The sequence below is a fragment of the Myotis brandtii genome, unplaced genomic scaffold (assembly GCF_000412655.1).
Source record: "Myotis brandtii unplaced genomic scaffold, ASM41265v1 scaffold274, whole genome shotgun sequence".
Classification (NCBI taxonomy): domain Eukaryota; kingdom Metazoa; phylum Chordata; class Mammalia; order Chiroptera; family Vespertilionidae; genus Myotis; species Myotis brandtii.
Genome location: NW_005360425.1, coordinates 1,483,971 through 1,506,878, shown reverse-complemented (window position 1 = coordinate 1,506,878; position 22,908 = coordinate 1,483,971). Strand labels below are relative to the sequence as shown.

General features: G+C 39.4%; 1 protein-coding gene across 1 annotated transcript in view; it reads left to right on the top strand.

Moving 5' to 3' along the window:
* Positions 1-427: 427 nt before the first annotated feature.
* The window catches only part of PSMB2 (proteasome subunit beta 2), a 37,008-nt gene continuing 14,527 nt past the window's right edge, over positions 428-22,908 (top strand). Inside the window, exons 1-3 of the mRNA XM_005868577.2 lie at positions 428-649; positions 5,902-6,024; positions 8,343-8,413. Coding sequence (XP_005868639.1) covers positions 559-649; positions 5,902-6,024; positions 8,343-8,413 — 285 coding nt within the window. The 5' untranslated portion in view covers positions 428-558. The remainder of the gene's footprint in view (positions 650-5,901; positions 6,025-8,342; positions 8,414-22,908) is intronic.

The following is a 22,908-nucleotide window of genomic DNA, read 5'->3' as shown; positions in this document are numbered from 1 at the left end:
CAAATTATTCTTTCTTCCTCCATTGTTTTTATGATTTTAGTCTTTATTCTTATATCTTTAACTCGACCATATTTTACTTTAGTGGAACACGTAAATAGGGCTACTGTCAAGTTTATTTTTCTCCAATCTGATTTGTAGGGAAGGGGTTTGGGGAGATATTTTACCAAGCAACAACCATCTAGGAACACACGCCTTTTTGGCATTCACATGTGCTCGGCACTTTACATATAGTGTGCGACTTCATCTTCAAGCGAACTGTAAGCTCAATTTTATAATTAAAGAAACTGGCCATACGTAACGCAAATGCCTGTACAGCCGGCATCGCAAAGCCCTCCAAGGCAAAGGTCAGGACGCGAGCACAGAGTTGACTAGCCCGACGCCACGCCCACTTCCAAACTCTCGCGATAGCTGACGTCATCCGAGAGCGCCGGTAGCCGGGGCAGTCGCGCGGCCTGCGTAGAGTGAAACTGCGGTCGGTGGTGCTGTCTCACCGGTGCGGCCGAGAAGCCGGCGAGTCCCGCGTCCTGTTGAGCCTTCAGCCCCCGGCCTCCCGCCACCATGGAGTACCTCATCGGTATACAGGGCCCCGACTACGTCCTTGTCGCCTCCGACCGGGTGGCCGCTAGCAGTATTGTCCAGATGAAGGACGGTGAGCGGAGGCAGGGGAGGCCCGGCCGGGCCTGGGTGTAGGGGCATCCGGGCGAAGTTGGCGGGGTGTTGGGTGAACACCAGGGAGGTCCGGGAGTTGGAGCCCCGCCTGACCTGATCACCACTTGCTTACTTTTTAGAATTAGGAGACTGGCAGACAAGCGTAGGGCCTGAACATTCGCTCCTCCCAGGCCTCCTTGGTCAGTGCTCTGCTCTGGCCTTCGCTAAAAGCGCTCCAGGCGAGAGTTGCCTAAGGGAATTCCGTTTTTAAGTCTTTAAGCACCTGCCGAGCACCAGGCTCCCTAGACCCAGAAATTACTGATGTCGCTACTAATGCGGTTGGTTTGCTGGCAGCATGAGGTGGGATCATGGGCAGCGTGAGACTGTGGGACTAGAAACTTGGCATTTCTCTTCCGCTGCCTGTATCCTCCTGTGCCTCAGCTCAGATCCTCCTTTTCCAGTTTTCCAGGACACCGGCTGTCCCGTTTTTCTTATATTTAAGTAGTTGGTGGAGCTCGGAGACTAGAGCCTTGTCACTTATTTACTTTGTGAATGCATGTTATTTCGCAGTGCCCCGATTTCCTCATCTGTTAAATCAGGGAGCATTTGAGATCCTGCTTCCTGGCAACTGTGGTCAGTTTGGCAGAAACAAACTCATAAAAAACTGTTAAATCACAAGCTTGTTGGGGGGATTGATTGAGTGAAAAAGTTTTGTGCAAATCCTTAGCACAATAACAAATACTTAGTAGTAATAGCACTAAGCACTTATGTATCAGGTGCTGTTTTAAGTGATTTCCATTAATTTCATGTAGCCTTTTAAGATAAGCACTATTAGATCGTCACTTTACAGATTTTAGTTTTAAGCTGTTGAGGTTCGGAAACTTGACTAAGACCACAAGTGGCAGAACCCAGGTTTGAACCTACCCAGTTTGACTCCATGTTTTGCACATAACTACTATATGGTACATATTGTCTCCCCATAGTCAGTACTCAGTAATTGTTTAAAGATTTTTTTGGTTGATGATCTGTGAAATCTAAGAATGCGTTTTCGTGATTGACCAGAGACACGAAGGTTACTTTTGTAAAAGTATTATACTTTAGCTCAGGTGATGTATTGTTCACTTGAGAAATAGATTTTGGGCCCTTTGCATTACTAGGTACTTAAGAGATACAAAGAAGAATAAGATGTGGCCCTTATCTTAAAAGAAGTTACAGTTGAACAAGGGACTAAGATAGGTGTATGAACAATCGTAGCACAAGCTAGAAATGTATGCTGCATAAGAAGAGTGCAATCAAACTTCTGAGGTAGAACAGACATAGAAGAGATTATTTTTAGGTAATCCAGAGTAAGAAGGGATCTTTCTGGTTCTAGAGATTAGGGAAAGCTTTGAGGGCAGATAATAGTTCATTTTGGGTTTAAAGAATGAAAAATTACTAAATCTGCGGTTTCCTGAAGTATGTGAAAAAGGGTAGAAAGTGTCCATCGCTGCTTTTGTAAGTGACAGGCATTTGATTGTCATCACTTGGGGTGATGGAAAGAACCATGAGGGACTCTGCTTGATTTTTGGTCTTTCTGAAGAAGAAGAGAGATCTGAAAGTGGTTTGTTAAACATCTATGTTGTGGATTGTTCCTCAAGTCAGATTACTATATAAAATTGCATAACTAGTTTATAGAAGTTCTATTTGTAAACCATTGTTCCCAAGGGAGTAAATTTGTTTGGGAGTAAGTCTATCCATTATTTTGACTACTAAGACCTTTGGCATGCAAGTGATGTTAGCATGAAGTAGTGTCTAAATAGAGCAATAACTAAGTACCTTTATAGGTTTCTAGTTTTGTTTTTTAATATATTTTTATTGGTTTCAGAGAGGGAGAGAGAGAGATAGAAACATCAATGATGAGAGAGAATCATTGATTGGCTGCTTCCTGCGTGCCCCCTACTGGGGATCGAGCCTACAACCTGGGCATATGCCCTTGACTGGAATCAAACCCGGGAATCTTCAGTCCACAGGCTGATGCTCTATCCACTGAGCCAAACCAGCCAGGGCTACAGGTTTCTGTTTTATTACAATGTATATTAAATCACATTGAAAAGTAGAATGTGCTTTAACCCAATTTACTAGTATATACACAGTACTTCTAGGTGTTATAAGAGATGCAACATATTAGATATAATCCATAGAGTGGTCTAAGACATTAAGAAAACAGGGAAATAGCCCTGGCCATAGTGGCTCAGTTTAAGCATTGTCCCATGCACCTAGAGGTTCCCAGTCTGGGCACGTGCCCAGGTGGTAGGCTTGATCTCCAGTAGGGGATGTGCAGGAGGCAGCCAGTCAATGATTCTCGGTCATCATTGAGGTTTCTATCTCTCTCTTTCCCCCTGCCCCTTCTCCCTCTCTCTCTGAAATCAATGAAAACATATTAAAAAAGAAGAAAACAAGGAAATATATACAAGATGATTTTGTATGATAAAAGATATCACTAGTAAATATTAGGTTAGGGGTTTTTTCCCCTTTTAAAAAAATTTATTAAACTTATTGGGATGACATTGGTCAACATGAACATATAGGTTTCAGGTGTGGGTTTCTATGTTATAAGATCTGTATATTGCACTGTATGCCCACCACCCATTAGGTTAGTTTTTAAATTGATGATTTTGGGAATAAGTCCTAGGGGTATTCGGAGAAAAGAAAGATCACTGCAGTGTGGAAGAAAAGTGAATTTGAGTTAGTTTTTTAAAAATATTTAAAAATAATTGCAGTCAAATCAGTGTCTAATTTTTCATATGGTCTTTTCTGATATAACATTTTTTTGTGATAGCCCTGGCCAGTGTGGCTCAGTTGGTTGGAGCATTGTCCCATACACAGAAGGGTCTCATAGTCTGGGCACATAGCCAGGCTATAGGTTCCATCTGATCGATGTTTCTCTCACATTGATCATTCTCTCTCTCTTTCTTCCTTTCCCTCTAAAATCAATGTTTTGGAATTGGCATGTGGACTTTTTCCTATCTTTCATTTCATGAAGGAGTTCTTTCCTTTTTAACCCTTACCCAGGGATATTTTTTCCATTGATTTCTAGAGAGAGTGGAAGGGAGGGAGGAGAGGGGAAAGAGAGAGAAACATCGATGTGTCTCACATCAATTGGTTGCCTCCTGCATTCATCCCTGCTGGGGCCAGGGAACCTGCAACCAAGGCACAGGCCCTTGACTGGGAATTGAAACCGAGACCCTTCGGTCCTTGGGCTGACACTCTAACCACTGAGCCAAACTGGCCAATCCGGAACCCCTCAGGTAGGGTCCCTAGGCCTGACCGGTGATCAGGGCCTATCGGGGCTTTCCTTCCCCTGGCTGCACCAGTTGGCCCCACCCCTGCCACTGCCACTGCTTGCTGTCTGTGTGGCACTGCCACCCCCACCGCCCACCACCATTCGCCTCCCTCTGTGGGCGACAGGCGTGGGGTGCAATTGCTTGGCTGGCCTGGGCCTCCCTCTGCGGGGCGATCGCTGGCCGGCCCTGCACACCCACCAGAGTGTCACTGGCTGGTGGTCTGGGCCTCCCTCTTTGGGGTGATCGATCACAGAGCCCCTCCATCGATTGCCCTGTAGAGGGTGGCCTGGGCCTCCCTCTGCAGGGCAGTGGCGGGACCCCCCAACCAATCACACCCACCTTGGCTGGCCTGGCGCCAGTGCCTGTCATAGCGTGGTTGTCTGGAAGATCGTCAGGATGGTCGTTCTGCTGTTCGGTCATTTGGTCGATTTGCATATTACACTTTTATTATTATAGATGTTTTCTTACAAAAATGACACATATTAAATATAGACAGTTTAGGAAATACTGATAAGCAAATAAGGAAATAAAAATTGACCATACTTTTGCTACTAGCAAGAACTTAGATGCCAGTGGCATCTAATACTTTCCTGGTCCTTTTTCTTTGCATAGATAATACAGCTATAGGTAAAATTTTATTTTTTTAAGTTTGCAAACTTTAAATCTCCTGTAGCCTGTAACAAAAGAAAAATGTGTTTGTTTAGGAGTTTCTAAGCAATTTGATATTGTCTACGTCATTTGGGTGTGAGTGTGTGTGTGTGTGTGTGTGTGTGTGTTTGCAAGGTTTAAGCCATATTACTGGTACCCACAACTCAAACACTTGCAGTAAAATACTGTATGTGACTGTAGCATTTTGTTCTTTAAATCCTATTAAGGGATTTTGACATTTTAGAAGCTTTCAAACAGGAAACATGTCTCCCAGGGAAGATTATTCAGCACTATTTGAAAAATGAAAAGTGAAAGTGAGAGTTAAGATAGGCAGATTTAAGCTTTTTCTGAAGCTACGGACTCAATATGGAGTTTTCTTCCTTAGGCACTAATTGCTATCTGAATATTTATCTATCTAATCAGAATGAGTCTGGTTCACCTAGATAAGATTAGAGTATTGAGATTTTTGAGGTGTTTTAAAATAGCTTAGTGTTGCAATATTTGTTAGAATTTTTTGCCAGAACCGGTTTGGCTCAGTGAATAGAGCGTCGGCCTGTGGACTCGAGGGTCCCGGGTTCGATTCTGGTCAAGGCATGTACCTTGGTTGCGGGCACATCCCCAGTGGGGGGCGTGCAGGAGGCAGCTGATCAATGTTTCTCTCTCATTGATGTTTCTGGCTCTCTATCTCTCTCCCTTCCTCTCTGTAAAAAATCAATAAAATATGTTTTAAAAAAAAGAATTTTTGCTTTGTCAATCATTTTAATTGTCTCTTTGCTTTGGAAATGGAGGTGGTTTACTTTTTAAGGTGATTTATAAGGTGATTTATTTTTTTCTTTAGGTGGCTCCCTAATTTTAATTGTATTACCAGTTCTTTTCATATATGCTTTTGTATGTGTGTAAATATAATAACTAATAACTATTTGTAGAGACATTTTAAGGCTTTGTAATCATGAGCCTAAAAATAGTGGCCCTTGGCTTGATTCCTTCAGTTTCTTTGATTGATTCTGTTCTTTGCATTTTAAATGCCTTTAAATGTTTTTAACTATATTTTTAATTGACAGCTTTCATATATAGTCACCAACTGAAATTGACAATTAATAAAATATGCTGGTAGTTGTAACATGGAGAGGGAAAGTGATTAATACGGTTGCCCATTAAAGTCTTCTAAAACCAGTGATTAGTCAAATTATTCAATGTAGTAATTGATAAATGTTTATATATTGCTCTATAATAGCAAATTTCTGATAAGCTAATTTCTAATACTGTGTTTTTCTTTGAGCAGATCATGACAAGATGTTTAAGATGAGTGAAAAAATCTTACTCCTATGTGTTGGAGAGGCTGGAGACACTGTACAGTTTGCAGAATATATTCAGAAAAATGTGCAACTTTATAAGATGCGAAATGGTGGGTAACACTTAGAAAGTAGCTTTGGTTGGTTTGTTTTTAACTTTGAACTGAATTTTCTCTACTGGCAGTTCTACACATGAGCAGACGAATGTGGTCATAGGTTCATTTGAGTCTTCCTATTTTTGAAACCTTACTTAGACTCTTCTTCAGATTGTAAAGATTTTTCTATAAAAATTCAGAAAAGGGAAGCATTATAATTATTTTCCTTATCTCTAAAATAGAATTGTAATATTAATGAATAGTATGTATGAAAATGCTTTGTAAATTTAAAGCTCTATGTCAGGGGTCCTCAAACTTTTTAAACAGGGGGCCAGTTCATTGTCCCTCAGACCGTTGGAGGGCCGGACTATAGTTTAAAAAAAAACTATGAACAAATTCCTATGCACACTGCACATATCTTATTTTGAAGTAAAAAAACAAGTGTTTTCGGCAGGCCGCATGTGGCCCACGGGCCGTAGTTTGAGGACCCCTGCTCTATGTAATTGTAGGAGTTTTACTATGTCATAAAAGAGTCCTGCCTTGCCTCTTCAGCATGTTTGTCTAGGAAGATAATTACGTTTTTTGTGAGATGTTTCGTGAGTTCTCTTTGGGGCTAATAAACTTTTATCCACTGGGAAAGCCCCCCTATCAAATAGTATTAGCCACTAGTCCTTTGATCCAGGAACATTTATAGTGACACTTTAGCAGAAAGAACCTTACTTCCAGTTACTTACTTCACAGTTGAATAACACTTTATACACAGCACTGGTATAATGTGGAGCTGTGAAGGGACTTAATTTCACTATAATTGTATGACTAGATATCCATTCGTGTAGTTTTTTAGGCAGCAAATTTAGCATTATATATTCAATTCATAAATATTTTTGAGGACCTCATCTATGTTAAGCATTCTGCCTAGTACCACAGCGAATTCAAAGATGAATAAGGCTCAGTCTCCACTAGTCAGGAACCTAAAGCATGTGTACTTAGGTTTAAGCAAGAAGAATCTTTTAAGAATTATTTTTTAGTGGTTCTACTTTATGCCTACATGGCAGGTGAAGGATGCCAGTAATGTTTCTGAACTACAGTAGTTACAACAGTACTAAACTGTCTATCGTGGGAGAGGGAGGAACAGTAAACAAGAGTTGAGAGAGTTGTTTGTTACATAGGTTTTAGGATCTGAAGTCTGAATAATACAAAAATCACATGTGGTTAAAATTTAAACTCTTTAAACCCTTAAATTTCCTATCAAGCATAGTTTTGTGTATGTCACCTTACATAGTAATTCTTATGCATATTAAAGTTTAAGAACTGAGCTAAAATAAGGGAAAGAGAAAAATCTATATGCTGTGGTCAGGCATCAGACTTTTCTGCCTTTAAGATAACTATCAAATCCTTAATTGTGTTTAGGAGATTTGGTGGAGAATTGGAAAGTATTCCTGCTTGTCCAGAGTTGCTTCCATTATGATTTAATATGAACTAATAGATTTGTGAAGATGAAATTTATTAATATATGTGAAAGCTCCTAGCATAGACCCTGAAACATAACTGTTCAGCAAATATTTGTTAAAATTTTAATCTAAATCTTCCTGATATGACATTGTTGTTTAAAATGTTGTGGGGAATAATCTAATCACATGCTGGAATCGAATCCAGGACCCTTCAGTCCGAGGGTAGATGCTTTATCCACTGAGCTGCTTAGCTGGTTTGGTTCAGTGGGTAGAGCATTGACCCCCAGACTGAAGGGTCCTGGGTTTGATTCCAGTCAAGGGCACTTCAGTTGTAGGCTTGATCCCCTGCCCTGGTTATAGAGCATGTGGGAGACAACCAATCAATGTGTCTCTCTCACATCGATGTTTCTCTCTCTCTCTGTCTCACCCGTTTTCTTCTAGTCTTTCTAAAAATCAATGGAAAAATATCCTCCAGTGAGGATATTTTTTTAACAACAACAAAAAATTTGGCATCTCAAGACCTTTTTCCTGTTTTTTTTCAACACCTATGTATTTGTATTTTTTTCCCTTCTACAGAGGAAACCACAGTCTGTTGATAAATAAATAGCTTAAGCAAGGCTGTTAATTTGATCTCACATAGAATAGTTAAATGTCACCTTGGTTCTGTTTTGTATCCAAGAATTACTGTCAGCACTAATCAGCTATTTCACAACTGTTAGATGGGGAAAGGGACAAGAAGTAAGATTGTACTCCTTATTCTGTGTACTTTATATATTCTCGAGTGTACAAAGGGTGGTAGACTATAAGAAAAGGAGTAGTGGAATGATTTGGGGTACTCTTATTCCTTCTGCTTTACTTTAAGTATGACTTTATCTCTTGTACCAGGTTATGAATTGTCTCCCACAGCAGCAGCTAATTTCACACGCCGAAACCTGGCTGACTGTCTTCGGAGTCGGGTAAGCAATATAGCAGGCAGCCTGGGATAAGAGCAGAAAAATCTGTACTTCTTTTACATTCCATTATATATGAGTAGTACTTTTGCCATTTTTTGGCTTTCCTGAGCCCTTCCCATTGCTACTCATTCATTATTTAGTCTTTTTAGATTTGTTTTCTCTTTCTATGTGGTTGCTAATTAAAGCCTAGAGAGCAAATATAGCCCAGAGAATTTGGATGGTGCACACTGACATGAAGTCCTGTGATAGCTTTTTAAAATTCTTCTCTTTTTTTAAAATATGGTTTTATTGGCTTTAGAAAGAGAGAAACATCATTTGGCTGCCTCCTACATGCGCTCTACTGGGGGTCGAGCCCAAAACCCAGGCACACCCTGGGCTTGTGCCCTGGCCAGGAATTGAACCAGTAACCTCTTGATGTATGGGACAATGTCCAATTCATTGAGCCACATGAACTGGGCTTAAAATTTTCAAAGTATTTTTATAGCAAACCATGTTGCTTAATTCCTGTGGTTGAAGATCCCCACATGTTAGTGGAGTTGAAATCTTGAAAATAATAATGGCAGTTTTATTTTGAGGTTGTCTGTGTCTTTCTATGACTGTTCTTGCCAGAGCACACAGAATTGTTTCTCCTCGCTTATTGTGTCCTTGTTGCTATCTCATAGTTATCTTTGTTCCACCGGTAGCACGTTAAAAAGATACAACATTAAGTTAGGGTTTGAATGCATTAAAGTTTGTGCAGGATGTGCCAGAAAAGTTCATATGATTGCTAAAGGTGTATGTTATTTCCTTCCCACAGGGACTAAGTGAATGGAGCCTTACCATGTGACCTTACCCCTTGTGCCTATTTACTCAGCTATGAAATCTAGATAACTTCCTAACCCCACAGGAGTGCTAGGAAAATGAATGCTTGTAAATCATAATATTTAACATTCATATGACTTTTGCTCAAAGCATTTTGCTTAATAATTTAATCTGCTCAATATTCCACTGAGATATATAGTGGTTAATTCTCTATCACTGATACGGAATGGAAGGTACAAAGTGGCAAAGGGACTAGCTCCAAGTCACATAGTGTTGGCAAAGCTACACTAATGGTTCCATAATTACTTGACTGTTCTGCCTTAATCAGCTCCTTGGTTTTTCAGTAGTGTTTCTAAAAAATTGGTGCTGTTCATATTTTTTATTAACGGTTTCAGTTATCTGCACTTGCTTAAGCTGAGTTATGACAGAAATCTAAACAAGTACACATATTATTTTTTTTAAGTTAACTTATTAACTTAAACCAGTTTAAGTTAACTTATTATCTGTAAACTATTTTATTTTCTAGTGCCTAATAATACTGGATTGAGAACTTCTCAATAATAGAACTTTTTCTCAGTGCTAGCTTTGATTGAGGGATTTGTGCAATATAAAGGATCATAAAGTTTAAAGAGAAGCCAGAGACATGATGGATTGGGAGGAGGAGACAATTTTATATACTTTGTTTTATCTGGGTGAAAGGTCAATGGCCTTTTCTTAGTCACTTCTTCATGAGAAAGGAAAATGGGTCAGATCTGATTTCTTTTGCTACCCAGAAGTTCCTATAAAATTCATTAGGGTATGCTGTGGGTTTCTATGTAAAATATTCCTTTGACTTGTCAGGCAGAACTGGAATAAGAATTCCAGCTTTGGGCACAATAAATACTTTTTCATAAATGCTGCACATTAAGTGAATTAAGCTTCTTTTAGAATTAAGATAAGAGTGGCGATGTGCTTCATGCAAATGTAGTGAATCCAGTTAATCTCCTAGCAGAAATGTTTGATGTCTTAACAAACAAATATTCTTTATAGACAGTAACATAGGGCTCTAGTAAATATTGACTACCTCTGCCTTGTGTTTCTAGGTCCAATCCCTGCTCCCCCACACTATTATCAAAATAGGTTATTCTAAAATATGAATTTACTAGTGGCCTGGTGCATGAAATTTGTGTACATTAAAAGGGAATTAATTAGAGGAAATATTTTAATATTGTTATTTGCCCTTTCTCTATAATAGAAGTGTCAGTGATGAAAGAAAATTAGTAAAATGTATATGAAAATCTTCCTCCTGTCAGAGTCTGGGGTGCACCACGGGACCCAGAGTCAAGTCCCCACCTACCTGCATGTACCTCGAAATCACGCAAGACCCAGACCCAGCCGGCCCCACCCCCATTGGGCGAGATCCAGACCCAGCCGTCCCCACCCCCCCTTTAGGTCCCCCGGCCTGGGTGCCAGGGAGGGGACATGGCCTCAGGTTCCCCGTGGCTGGGGGCATGGCCTCAGGTCCCCCACCCTGGCCTGGTGCCGCGCAGCCTCAGGTCCCTGCTGATGGCTCATTACGGCTAATTACAGTACCCTGCCTCTGCTGTGGGCACAGCCATCTTGTGACGGAGTGATGGAGTGAGGGTCAATTTGCACATTACCTCTTTATTATATAGGATGGTTTAGTAATTTTATTCTGGGGAGAAAGGCAATGATAGTTTTTCAGTCTTCCTGATAAGTGCAAAGTCACACCAGTTAGGACATGAGATTTATTTAACATTCATAACTTTGCCTCTATAGCTGAAATTGTTAGATTTCCAGTTAGTCATATGTGTGTTTCCTATGGGAGGACATTTATTTATCGTAGAGTACATAATCTTATATAAACTGGTTCCTTAAGAGGAAGGCAGGTTAGCATGGTAGTTAAGTATAGTCTCTAGAATTAGACTGCCTGGGATTAAATGTTTGCTCACTGACTTGCTGGCTGTGTGTCCTTGGACCGATGTCAAGCTTAATTTTCCTACTTACAAAATAATAGCACTACTTCATAGAATTATTATAAATATTAAGTGGGGCCCTAGCCGGTTTGGCTTGGTGGATAGAGTGTTGGCCTGCGGACTGAAGGGTCCCAGGTTCGATTCCAGTCAAGGGCACATGCCCGGGTTGCAGGCTCGATCCCCAGTGAGGAGGCGTGCAGGAGGCAGCCAATCAATGATTCTCTCTCATCATTGATGTTTCTATCTCTCCCTCTTCCTTCCTCTCTGAATCAATAAAAATATATTTTAAAAAAATAAATATTAAGTGGGATAATCATGCAAAGCTGTTAGCATAGTGTATAGCATATACATCTAATTAATAAATCACTTGCTTTTTTGTTGCTGCTGTTGTTTGGCTGAAGAAGCAATTTAATAGCTGTAAATTAGTTTCCTGTGGGAGGTTCTTTGTTGTGCTATTTTAGTTGAACTGATCTGCTAGTAAAGAGAGGGCTATTCAAAAATTACTGATGCCCTGGCCAGTTTTGCTCAGTGGATAGAACATCAGCCTGCAGACTGAAGGGCCCAAGGTTCAATTCCGGTCAAGGGCATATATCCAGGTTGCAGGCTCAATCCCCAGTGGGGGAGCCTGCAGGAGGCAGCCAATTGATGATTCTCTCTCATCTTTGATATTTCTATCTCTCTCTCCCTCTCTCTTCCTCTCTGAAATCAATAAAATATATTTAGAGAAAATAGAAATAAACCAACATTGATAATCTATTATGTGCTAGACTTTGTTTTAGATCTACTCAGTCCATTGTAGTCATATGTGGTTATTTATATTTAAAACAATTAAAGTTAAATAATATTTAAAATTTACTTCCTGGGTGAGGGCCTCCTGAATTTTGAATGAGAGGTAAACTTTTGTTTCTATAAAAAAGTATTTGTTCCTCAGTTACATTAGCCACTTTTCAAGTACACAATAACCATATGTGGCTAATGGCTACCATATTAGACATTGAAGATAGAGAGCAGTTTTATTATCATTCTCTTGGACAGTGCTATTCTAAATAGTTATATTTATGATCTTATGTAATGCTTATTATGACACCGTAAAATGAATATAATTCTCATTTTACTTACAAGAATACTAAGGCTGGTTAGTAAAGAGGTTAAATATTTCTCTTATGTATCCAGATATATCAAGGCACAAAAGACTGAGAGGTAAGATTCTAAGTTCAAATACTATACTCTTTTATACTCTCTTCTATATTAGTTATTGAACTAATGTTTGTGCATTTGGGAAAACATAAAATGTTCAGTTCTATTAAAATGCCAAGCTCTCCATATAGGATTATGTGGATAAGGTATAGATATGTACCTATTATAGGTATTCAATAAATTTGCCAAATAAATGTCATCCAATTAGGTTCCCATATACCACTGAAAGTTTTATTGTGCATTCATACACTGGAAGGGAATTTTATTAACCTGTTTTTAATGAATGGATGTTACTTCATGAAAGAATTAAAGATCTGAGATCAGCAGGAAGAGATAAAAAAAACCACAGATTCAGGGAAATATAAAGAGTCTTCAGTTTAGTTTTTATTTAAATGCATGTGTACATTTAAGTTGGTCTGTTCCTGGTTAGACCCTAAAGAGCAGGAAAAAGCGCTAATTAGGGTTTTGCTATGGGTTTGACTCCCCAATTTTGAATATTTGTGAGGCTTTTTTGAACATAGGTTTTAAAGGCAAATATGCCAGATTCCAGTCTCGTCTCTGATTCATACTATTTGTATGATCTTGAATAATTATGTTTGCTGAGTTTCACTTTTTTCATCTGTTAAGAAGGAAGGGGTGACCAAGTGTGGCAAATTAGGAGAACTGAGAATTAACCACATATATATATATATATATATAGAGAGAGAGAGAGAGAGAGAGAGAGAGACAGACAGACAGACAGACAGACAGACACTATGCAAATTAGGCCAGGACGCCGTAATGGGTCACAACCAGACAGGAGGAGGTTGCACGAACAGGTGAGGCCCGGAGCGTAGAAGGAGACAGACACAGGAGGGGCTTCCTGAGCTGGCGCAGCGGCTCCAGCGGCCCAGAGCGGACTCAGGCAGGAGGCCAGGGGGTGCCTAAGGCGGAAGTCAGGCGCTGCTGCCCTTGGCGCCAGTCAGGCCTGACTCCTGCCCGTGGCGTGCCTCCATGCCTCCTAGCATGGCGGGAGGCGGGGCGCCTACTTGCGCAATTTCAATTGCGTGCTGGGCCTCTAGTTGGTTTAATAAAATATACTTGGAATGAGTGAATGATGCCTCCTTCGAAAAATAGTAGATATTTAATAAGTGACTCCATCATTTAAGAACTGCTGTTTGGGTTTTTAATAGGATTATTTTGAGAATTTTGTGATGAGTTTTAGGGATAGTTCACACGAGGCTTGTTTAAATTCTTATGATTTGATTATTTGGCTATAAAAGGGAGAGTGATACGCAATGGGGCCATTTGTTGCTTAAAATGAATTATGTGGCACATTTGGTATAGCCCATCTTAATGCCTTAAAATTTTTCTGTTATTATCTACCAAGATCTCTATTTTAACATATGTGGAGACAGATATGAACCAGTGAAATCTAATATCCTTGGAGAATGTCATGTTTGTGGCAAGGCTTAGAGCAGCGATTTTCAACCGTTTTCATCTCATGGCACACATAAACTAATTACTGAAATTTTGTGGCACACCAAAAAAATACATTTTTTGCTGATCGAATAAAAATAAGTATACTTTTGATTCTTTCACACTGAGTGGTTATTATTGTGTTGACTGTTGTCATTCTTTAATTTGACAGCTTAAGGGAAAAGATGTCAGTGCCTCTGACAAAATAGCTAGTTAGTGCATGTTGTACAACTTCTTTCGGCACGCAGTGTGCCTCTTGGGGCACACTGGTTGAAAATTGCTGGCTTAGAGCAGAATGCTGGCCTCCATTGTGTGTAATCTTCAGGGCTTTCCTACTGCTACTCTGGCCAAAGTATTTTCATAGCACTTTTTCTGAAGTGCTAGGTGAGCCTATAGTAATTTGTCTTTTTATAGGGCTAGACTTGTAAATGATTAGTAAGTAAACAATAGAAATAGTAAGTTGGAAAAACATATCCAGCCTCGTATAGTGGTTTTTAAATTTTATTCAATGAAGCTGCCTCAGGAATCTCACCAAGGAAGGCCAGTGTGGCAAAACTTTAGTTCTGCTTCATATAGATCAACTCAACTTGTATCTATTTTATGTATTAGGATTCTGTTCATAATTTTATTTGAAAAAGTGGCTTCACTATCCCCTTCCCATCAAAGGTTAAAAACTAGTGGTATAGCTGAAAGAGCCCTGCTCCAAGAGGTTAGCACTAGCTCTCCGGAAAACTAGTGGAACAGCTTAGGAGAAAGAAATAATTTGATTGGATAATTTTTATGGTTTCTTCTGCCCCTCCAAATAGTACGATTTAAAGATCTGCTGTCAAGACCATAATTAGACTTGAATTTGTTTTGTTTTGTTTTTCAGTGAAAGGGAAAGAATATGTAGGAAAGAATTTCAGGTATAATTTATTTCCAGAAGTGACCATGACTTGTCCCAGGACTCTGGCCTGAATTTAAGTGTGTTTGGTCTAGTTAATAGGCATGTATAGTGTGCTTCTATCCTGGAAGAATCTTATTGTTTTGAACCTTCTATTCTGACCACTAGAGTTATTGTCCTCTTGCCTTTGGTGACTGGCACAAAGACATCATCTGTTTATATTGGTATAGTGAGGTCATGTGACCTTATGAACAGATGGCCCAGGTGAAACCTTGACTTTTTAGGTCTTGTCCCCTAAATACGACCAGCTTTTGTTACATGTGATTAAAATGTCACTAACAAGGCTAATTTCACATGCTGTTTGGCAAATGTGGTTAGCAGGATGTGACATGACACAGCACTGCCTTCTTCCTCCATGTGCCATCTCCCTTGAGGCCTTATCTCCCCTACTCGCCCCTGTCTCACCCATGCCCAAGCTTGCCTTCCAGCTCACCTGCTCCAGATGGGCGGCACAGTGGGAGGACACTGGCAAAGGCAGATGTGTTTATTTTCCGGAGACAAAATGTTGTGCTGCCGCAGATGGCAGTGCCTTGAAGCAAATGGCAGCCTTTGACACTGCTGCCACATAGCCTGGGCATCTTGACAGACAGAGCTGGCTTACTTTTGGTGATGGGGGAATTGAAAAAAGAAAATCAAGATGCTCATCATAAAACTCATGGAATTTAGTACAAATAGCAATTCTATTAGTCCTGGAGAGCAATTTTCTTTTTCATGAGACTGCAGTTAGTATTTTCACAATGGGCCAAAAGTTATATGTCTGTTAATTATTTTTGTCTCGTAGCCCTAAAAGGACATAAAGTAAAAACCGAAAACATATGGCTATCTTTAGGTGGGTATTCAATGATATTGCAAAACACTTGTGCATCCCAGGTCATATCTCACAGGAGTCTCTTAGGATTGGTGGTAGGTCATGTCTGCCCCATTGGAGATACTGTTCTATTATCCAAAGGCCCAGGGACAAATGTGCCTTGAAATTGAGATGCCTTAATTAATATGACAGTACTTTATGCTTATAGTGTTTTTCTACCAAGAAGAATAAGAATTCTGATAGCTGCCCTTTTAAGCAGTTTGCTTATACTGTCATTAGGGCTTGACATAAGATATTTAGGAAGATAAAGACTTAGATGTTGAATCATTATACTTACTTGTCTCTCTCCTAAGAAAAAATGGCTTAAGAAGATTCTTCTTTGAAAGTTACTGGCTTTATCAGGAAACCTTTTATTTCCTTCTTTTTAAAAAATATGTGCTGTTTTTCCCAGCCCTAGTGCTGATAGAGTTAGGAGTTTGCAGGTGTAAAGTCCTCCCCCTCCCCTTCCCCATCTCTCTCCAGGGAGTTATATGTGAGAAGGTGTTGCTTTCTCACTCAGAGAGCATATATGTGCTACCCTGTTGGATGCCTGCTGTGAGCAGAGAGAACCCCTGTTCTGGTTGAATGGAATGATGCTATTGGGTGGCTGGGATTATGCAACCCCATAATGCCAAGTATCCACTTAAAGCATCTTTCCTACCCACAGTGGAGGTAGAGCAATATAGGTAATCGGTCTAAATTTGTATTCTTTTGAAACTTGTGTCTTGAAAATTATATGATTTCCTATCATGGTATGGGTTAAGCCAGGAGCAGCAAAATACTGTGTCTGCTTAGTAAAAACATACTGTTATTTTATTCATTCATTCATCACCCAAGGATATGTTCTTATTGATTTTTAGAGAGAGAGGAAGAGAGAGAAACATCAATGTGAGAGAGAGAAACATCTATCGGTTGCCTCCCATATGTGCCCTGGCTGGGTTAGGTTTGTGTCCTAACTGGGAATCATCCTGAAACCTTTCAGTATGCGGGATGACACTCTTAACCAGCTGAGCCACCTGGCCAGGTAACATGCTTGTAGTTTTTAAATGTTTGCCATTGGAAGTTCCAGTTTACCCGAACTCTTAAGATTGCTTTAAACCAGTATCCTGGCGTGTGTGGGCATGCCCTTACACCAGCTGTGGGCAAACTACGGCCCGCGGGCCGGATGCGGCCCGTTTGAAATGAATAAAACTAAAAAAAAAAAAAGACCGTACCCTTTTATGTAATGATGTTTACTTTGAATTTATATTAGTTCACACAAACACTCCATCCATGCTTTTGTTCCGGCCCTCCGGTCCAGTTTAAGAACCCATTGTGTCCCTCGAGTCAAAAAGTTTGCCCACCCCTGCCTTACACACTCACAGATACCAATATACATATACCCTGGCATCTTGGTGCCTCTTTATCTGCCCTGGCCCAGAGCCATGCAAGGATATGAACCCAGGGGCTGATTCCAAAAACTCTGTGAGATGTTCTTTATTCTCTCCTAAAAAATAAGTCTCTAAAATGGAAGACAGTGGGGTCTTGGATGGGGAAAGAGTTGACTGTTTTGTTTCTTGACCTGGGAAGTAGTTACATGCATGTTCACTTTATTCCTTAAACTGTATATGTGTATTTTATGCATTTTTATATGTATGTATTATTTCATTTAAAAAGTTTAAGAAAATAAAAAGGAAGGATTAAAGGGCATGAAAGCACAACATATTTTTTGAAAAAGTTAAAAATGAATAAAGTAAGTTCATGGAGTACTACTTGGCTATAAAAAAAAGAAAATCTTAACTTTTAGTGACAGCATGGATGGATGTGGAAATTATGCTAAGTGAAAGAAGCGAGTTAAAGACATACCTTAGGATCTTACTTATATAAGGAATCTAATCAACAAAATAACAAACAAAATAGAAACAGAAGCATAGTTACATAGAACACACTGGCAGCTGTTAGAGGGGTGGGGGACTTAGGGGCTGGGTGAAAAAAAGGTGAAGGAATTAACCAAAAAATATATATGTATGACACATAGACACGGACTACAGTATAATGATCGCCAGAGGGAAAGGAGGATGGGAGGAGGTGGAAGTGGACAAAGGGAGGATAAATGGGGATGGAAAGAGACTTGCCCTAGGTGGTTTGGCTCGGTGGATAGAGCATTGGCCTGCAGACTGAAGGGTCGCGGGTTTGATTCCGGTCAGGGGCACATGCCTGGGTTGAGGGCTCAATCCCCAGTGGAGGGTCTGCGGGAGGCGGCCATTCAATGGTTCTCTCTCATCATTGATGTTTCTATCTCTCTCTCCCCCTCTTCTTTCCTCTCTAAAATCAATAAGAAATGTTTTGGGGGGAAAAAAGGAAAGAGACTTGACATTGGATGGTAAGCACATGATAAGTGTGCAGATGATGTTTTATTGAGTTGTACACTTGAAACCTGTATGGTTTTATTAACCAGTGTCTCTATAATAAATTCAATAACATAAAAATAATTAAATTTAAAAAAGAAAGTTAAAACTTAAAAATAAGTTTAGATTTACCTTTATTTTTGAGTATAGACAGTAGAGCAAATAAGATTAGCTAGACCAGAAAGAAAAGGAAGAGGAAATAGTAATTATCTGTGATTCTTTCTAAACTAAAATAACCTGCCAGAATTTCACATTTCCTTTTCTCATCCTAATGTGTGCCATTCCCTATAATTGAGAAGTTCCATCGGTGCTGATATTCATTCATTCAGCAAATCTACAGCCTGCATTGTCCTTAGGGCTATAGGAAGCAGAGGTGCAAAGCTCAGTGTGAGCCTTCAGGATGGGGAAGTAGAGAAATAAACAGTCATTGCAGAGTGACAACTGCTATAATAGCCATACAGATGGATAGGTGCTCTGAGAACAGAGTCTAACCTGAACCTTGAAGGACCAGCTGTCAGTAAGGCAAAGATGAAACAAAAGGGAAAACTGAAAGGGTAGACCAAGGAGGTGTATAAGAGAATGTGTTAGGGTTAGGCACAGTGGTTTTCTAATGATGTTTGGGGCAGGGTCAAATAGTCCTTCTCTGAGACTCCTACTCCTAATTTTTAATCTGTTTTAACTAGCAGGGTACTATATACAAATCAGGACTCTACTGATTGAATAACAGACATAAATAAATGTCTTTATATAGTTTTTATTACATAGCTAACATCCAAAATAGTTTGTTAAATGCAGCTGAGGTTTTTAGGGGAATGGTAAAAGATTGAAACTAGAGAGATAGTCCACGTTATGAAAATTTTAATGAAAAAGCTTTATGCTAACCCTGGCCGATTGCTCAGTGGTTAGAGCGTTGGCCCATGGACTGAAGGTTCGTAGGTTCTATTTCAGTTCATGGTCCGTACCTTAGTTGCAGGCACAATCCTTGGCCGGGTTGGGTTGCATGCAGGAGGCAACCAATCAATGTAAGATCAGTGTTTCTCTCTTTTTGTCTCTCCCCCTCCTTTCCATTCTCTCTAAAATAGAATCAATGGAATAGAAATGCCTGGGTGAGGATTAATAAAAAAGATAAAGTTTTATGCTAAAAGCGGTGGGGCTCTCTGGAAACTTGTTGGCTATGAGAGGGTTCACATCAAACGAAATTTAGTTAGACCATTGGCTGCTCTTTGGTAGAGCTTTTGGGGAAAGAAGCAGGGAGACCAACGAGAAGCTTCCATCCATCGAAGAAGCAGGAGTAACTTGTGTTGAACCTAGGTTGCTGATGGGGAGCACTGTGTTCTAATAGAAGGGGTCCTAAATAGCCTTCTCCCCAAAATTTCCTTAATAATCTTCATCTAGTTGCTATGGACATCTGAAACATATACAAATATATATTGTCTTTTTTCCCCCAGTGAATTTATTTGTTTGCTTATTTTTATCCTCACCTGAGGGTATGTTTTTATTGCTTTTAGAGAGAGAGGAAGGGAGAGAGAAATATCGATCGATTGTTTCCCCTTATGTGCCCCAACAGGGACTGAACCCGCAACTTAGGTATGTGTCCTGCCCAGGAATTGAATCCGCAACCTTTTAGGTGCCTGAGACCATGCTCTAACCCAGCGGTCGCCAATCTTTCAGACCTCACGGATCACCAGTGGTCTGTGGACCACCAGTTGGCGACCGCTGCTCTAACCAGCGGTCGCCAATCTTTCAGACCTCACGGATCACCAGGGTCTGTGGACCACCAGTTGGCGACCGCTGCTCTAATCAATTGAGCCAACTAGCCAGGGCAGCAGATTTATTTATTAACTCAGGGAGATGTGTCAGCGCTGATGTTCAACATAAATAAATACTCATGGGCATGTTTAGGATGTATAACTTAATATATGCCTTGTGTAGAAAGCATATCTTCTGCACTTGAATTTTTGAGAACTTCCTTAAAGGTATATGGAATCTTAAAATTTTCCCTGGAAACTGTCAGCTCATTAAAAAGAAGAATTCAAGTGGCCTTGTTGCAGACATGGTGTTGTTGGTTTTGCCATTGCACAATCAGCAATTTTATTTTGATGTTATTTGGAGAAAACAGTATTTTTGATTAGCAAGTAAAATTAATGTAGAAAACAAATACTGTGTTAACTAGTTGGTATAATAAGGCATCTGTGCCATGTTGCATTTCAACTCATTAAATTTCTAAACTTCTAATTACAATAAGATTACAACTTTAATAGGAGAACGTTCAAACTTGGGGTTAGTCATGGCTTTAGAGAAGTAAAATTTACAGAAATTTTGGAATTATTGAAGGGGAACTCTAAAATATAGTTTTGCTAAAAATTGAAATATATACAATATTTATTTATTTATTTTTGCTCCTATAATTCAGAGTCAGTTAACATTTATTGATCACTTACTACTTAGTAGGCCATCTTCCAGGAACTTTAACACAGGGAGCACTTTTCATTTTTCACAGCTGTCAGGCAAGCAGTATTATCTCTTACATTCAGGTGGGCACTTGAGGCTCCAAGGCCAGGTGACTACCGTAGGTAACATAAATATAAAGTGATAAAAGGCCTAGCTGGTTTGGCTCAATGGATAGAGCATCGGCCTGCGGACTGAAGGGTCCCAGGTTCAATTCTGGTTAAGGGCACATGCCCAGGTTGTGGGATAGATCACCAGTGGGGGTTGTGCAGGAGGCAGCTGATCGATGATTCTCTTTCATCATTGATGTTTCTGTCTCTCTCTTCCTCTCCCTTCCTCTCTGAAATCAATAAAAATATATTTTTTTAAAAAGTGATAAAGACACATTTGATCTCAGAGCTTCATTGCTTTTTTTCACAAAACACATGCCCTATCTTACATCTTACGAAAATCATAGGTTATTCAAATAATTTAAAGGGTGTTTTTCAAATTTTTAAAAATGTTTTTATTGATTTCAGAGAGGGAGGGAGAGGGAGAGAGAAATAGAAACATCAATAATGAGAATCATCAATCACCTACCTCATGAACGCCCCTACAGGGGATCGATTCTGAAACTCCGGACATGTGCCCTGACCAGGAATTGAACCATGACCTCCTGGTTCATGGGTTGATGGTCATCCACTGAGCTACACTGGCCAGGCTAAAAGGTATTTTAACTTTAAAGTTTAAAATGTTGATTGTAAATGCAGGAACATTCCTGAGCTTAAGTTCAAGAACTCGACCATTATAAGAATTTTTGCCAGTGTGTTAAGCAAAAACATTTGAACATAAGTTAATCATTATTAAAGAAAAATGAAGACTATTTTACATTATGATTTTTGTATCTGCCAACATCAAACAGATATACTAAATATACTTTCAGAGAATGACCTAAGGCAGAGAAAAGAAAAGGGAAACCTTGGTTATACAGTCTCACTTTCTAAGTAATGTTTCTTTTATTTTGTTTTGGGCTTTTGAAAATGAAAGGTTTACTTCGTTTGAGACACATTTGCTCCCTCTTTTTCTCAATTTAGTGTGAAAATGTATAAACATGGGCCAGTTTGGTTTTTAGTGCTACAAAAGATAAATGTATCTGAAACAGGAGAGAGGAAAAAAAGCCAGACAGTTAGTTTAACTTCCTTGTTGTGAAGTTCAGTATAGTTTTCCAATCCTGATCAGTCACAGAATTAATAGGACACTTTTTTTTTTTTTTTTTTAATTTAAATCTTTAGTGTTGAGATTATTACAGTTGTTTATTCAGTTAAAACCTTAAAGCTATATGATATGATGTTAAGTGAGCAGAATACAAAAGTATATATATATAGTCATCTTATTTAAATTTTTCTAAGTGTTCCACTAATACCTTCATTTTTTCAGAAAAATATATTTTGAACTTATCCTCAAAGATTGATCTTAATGATGGCTGTTGAGGAATAAGGAATGTGAAGAGCAGAGAAAGAGGGAAGAAGATGTAGCTGCAAATTGAGAATATATAGACATGTACTTTGCTGTTATGGGTTGAATTGCATCCCCCAAAAGATGTTGAAGTCCTAATTCCAAGTATCTGTGAATGTGACTTTATTTGTAAACAGGGTCAGGTTAAAATGAGGTTATCAAGGTGGGCCCTTATCCAATATGACTGCATTCTTATGCAAAGGGGAAATTTGGACTCAGAGACAGACACATCCACAGAGAGAACACCACTCGAAGTGTTCAAGGAACTACTAGAGGGTAGGAGAGAGACCTGGAACAGATCCTTCCTAGTGCCTTGAGAGTTTTGGCTGTTACCTAGATCTCAAACTTGTAGCCTCCCAAACTGTGAGACAATGAAAATCTGTTGTTAAGCCAAAAAAAAACACATGATGAGAAACCAAGGAAAGGAGAAAGACGATCATCCAGGGTCAGGCAGGTAAGTCAAGTACCTCTTAAAGCATCTATCACCTCTTTGGGTAATGCTTTGGATATCTCCTGCTCTTCCTTCTCAAACTATTTCAGAGTATGTATAGTGTAATTATGACTATGGAAAATAAATAATGGGGGGAAATAAAATATACCAAAATGACAAAAATAATCACATTAAATGATAATAGGTCAGTCCCATTCCCCCCTCCCCCCACTTTCTTGATGTTCAATTTATATTTATTTTTCAAGCTTGAAGCTAAAAAATGAACCAGAAGTTTCATTATTGTATTCCTTTTGGTCACTATTTTGCTTCTCATTAGAGTCCACATTAGTCATGCTTGTCTACTGTCACACTTATTTCTATGTTGCTGAAAGCACATGTCATTGAGTTTCTCTTTCCTGTGTGTGTCTCGTTGGATACTTTTTCTCTTCTGTTGATAGTGAGCTAATATACTTGGAATCATTGTACATCTATCTTTTTTTTTTTTTTTTTTTTTTTG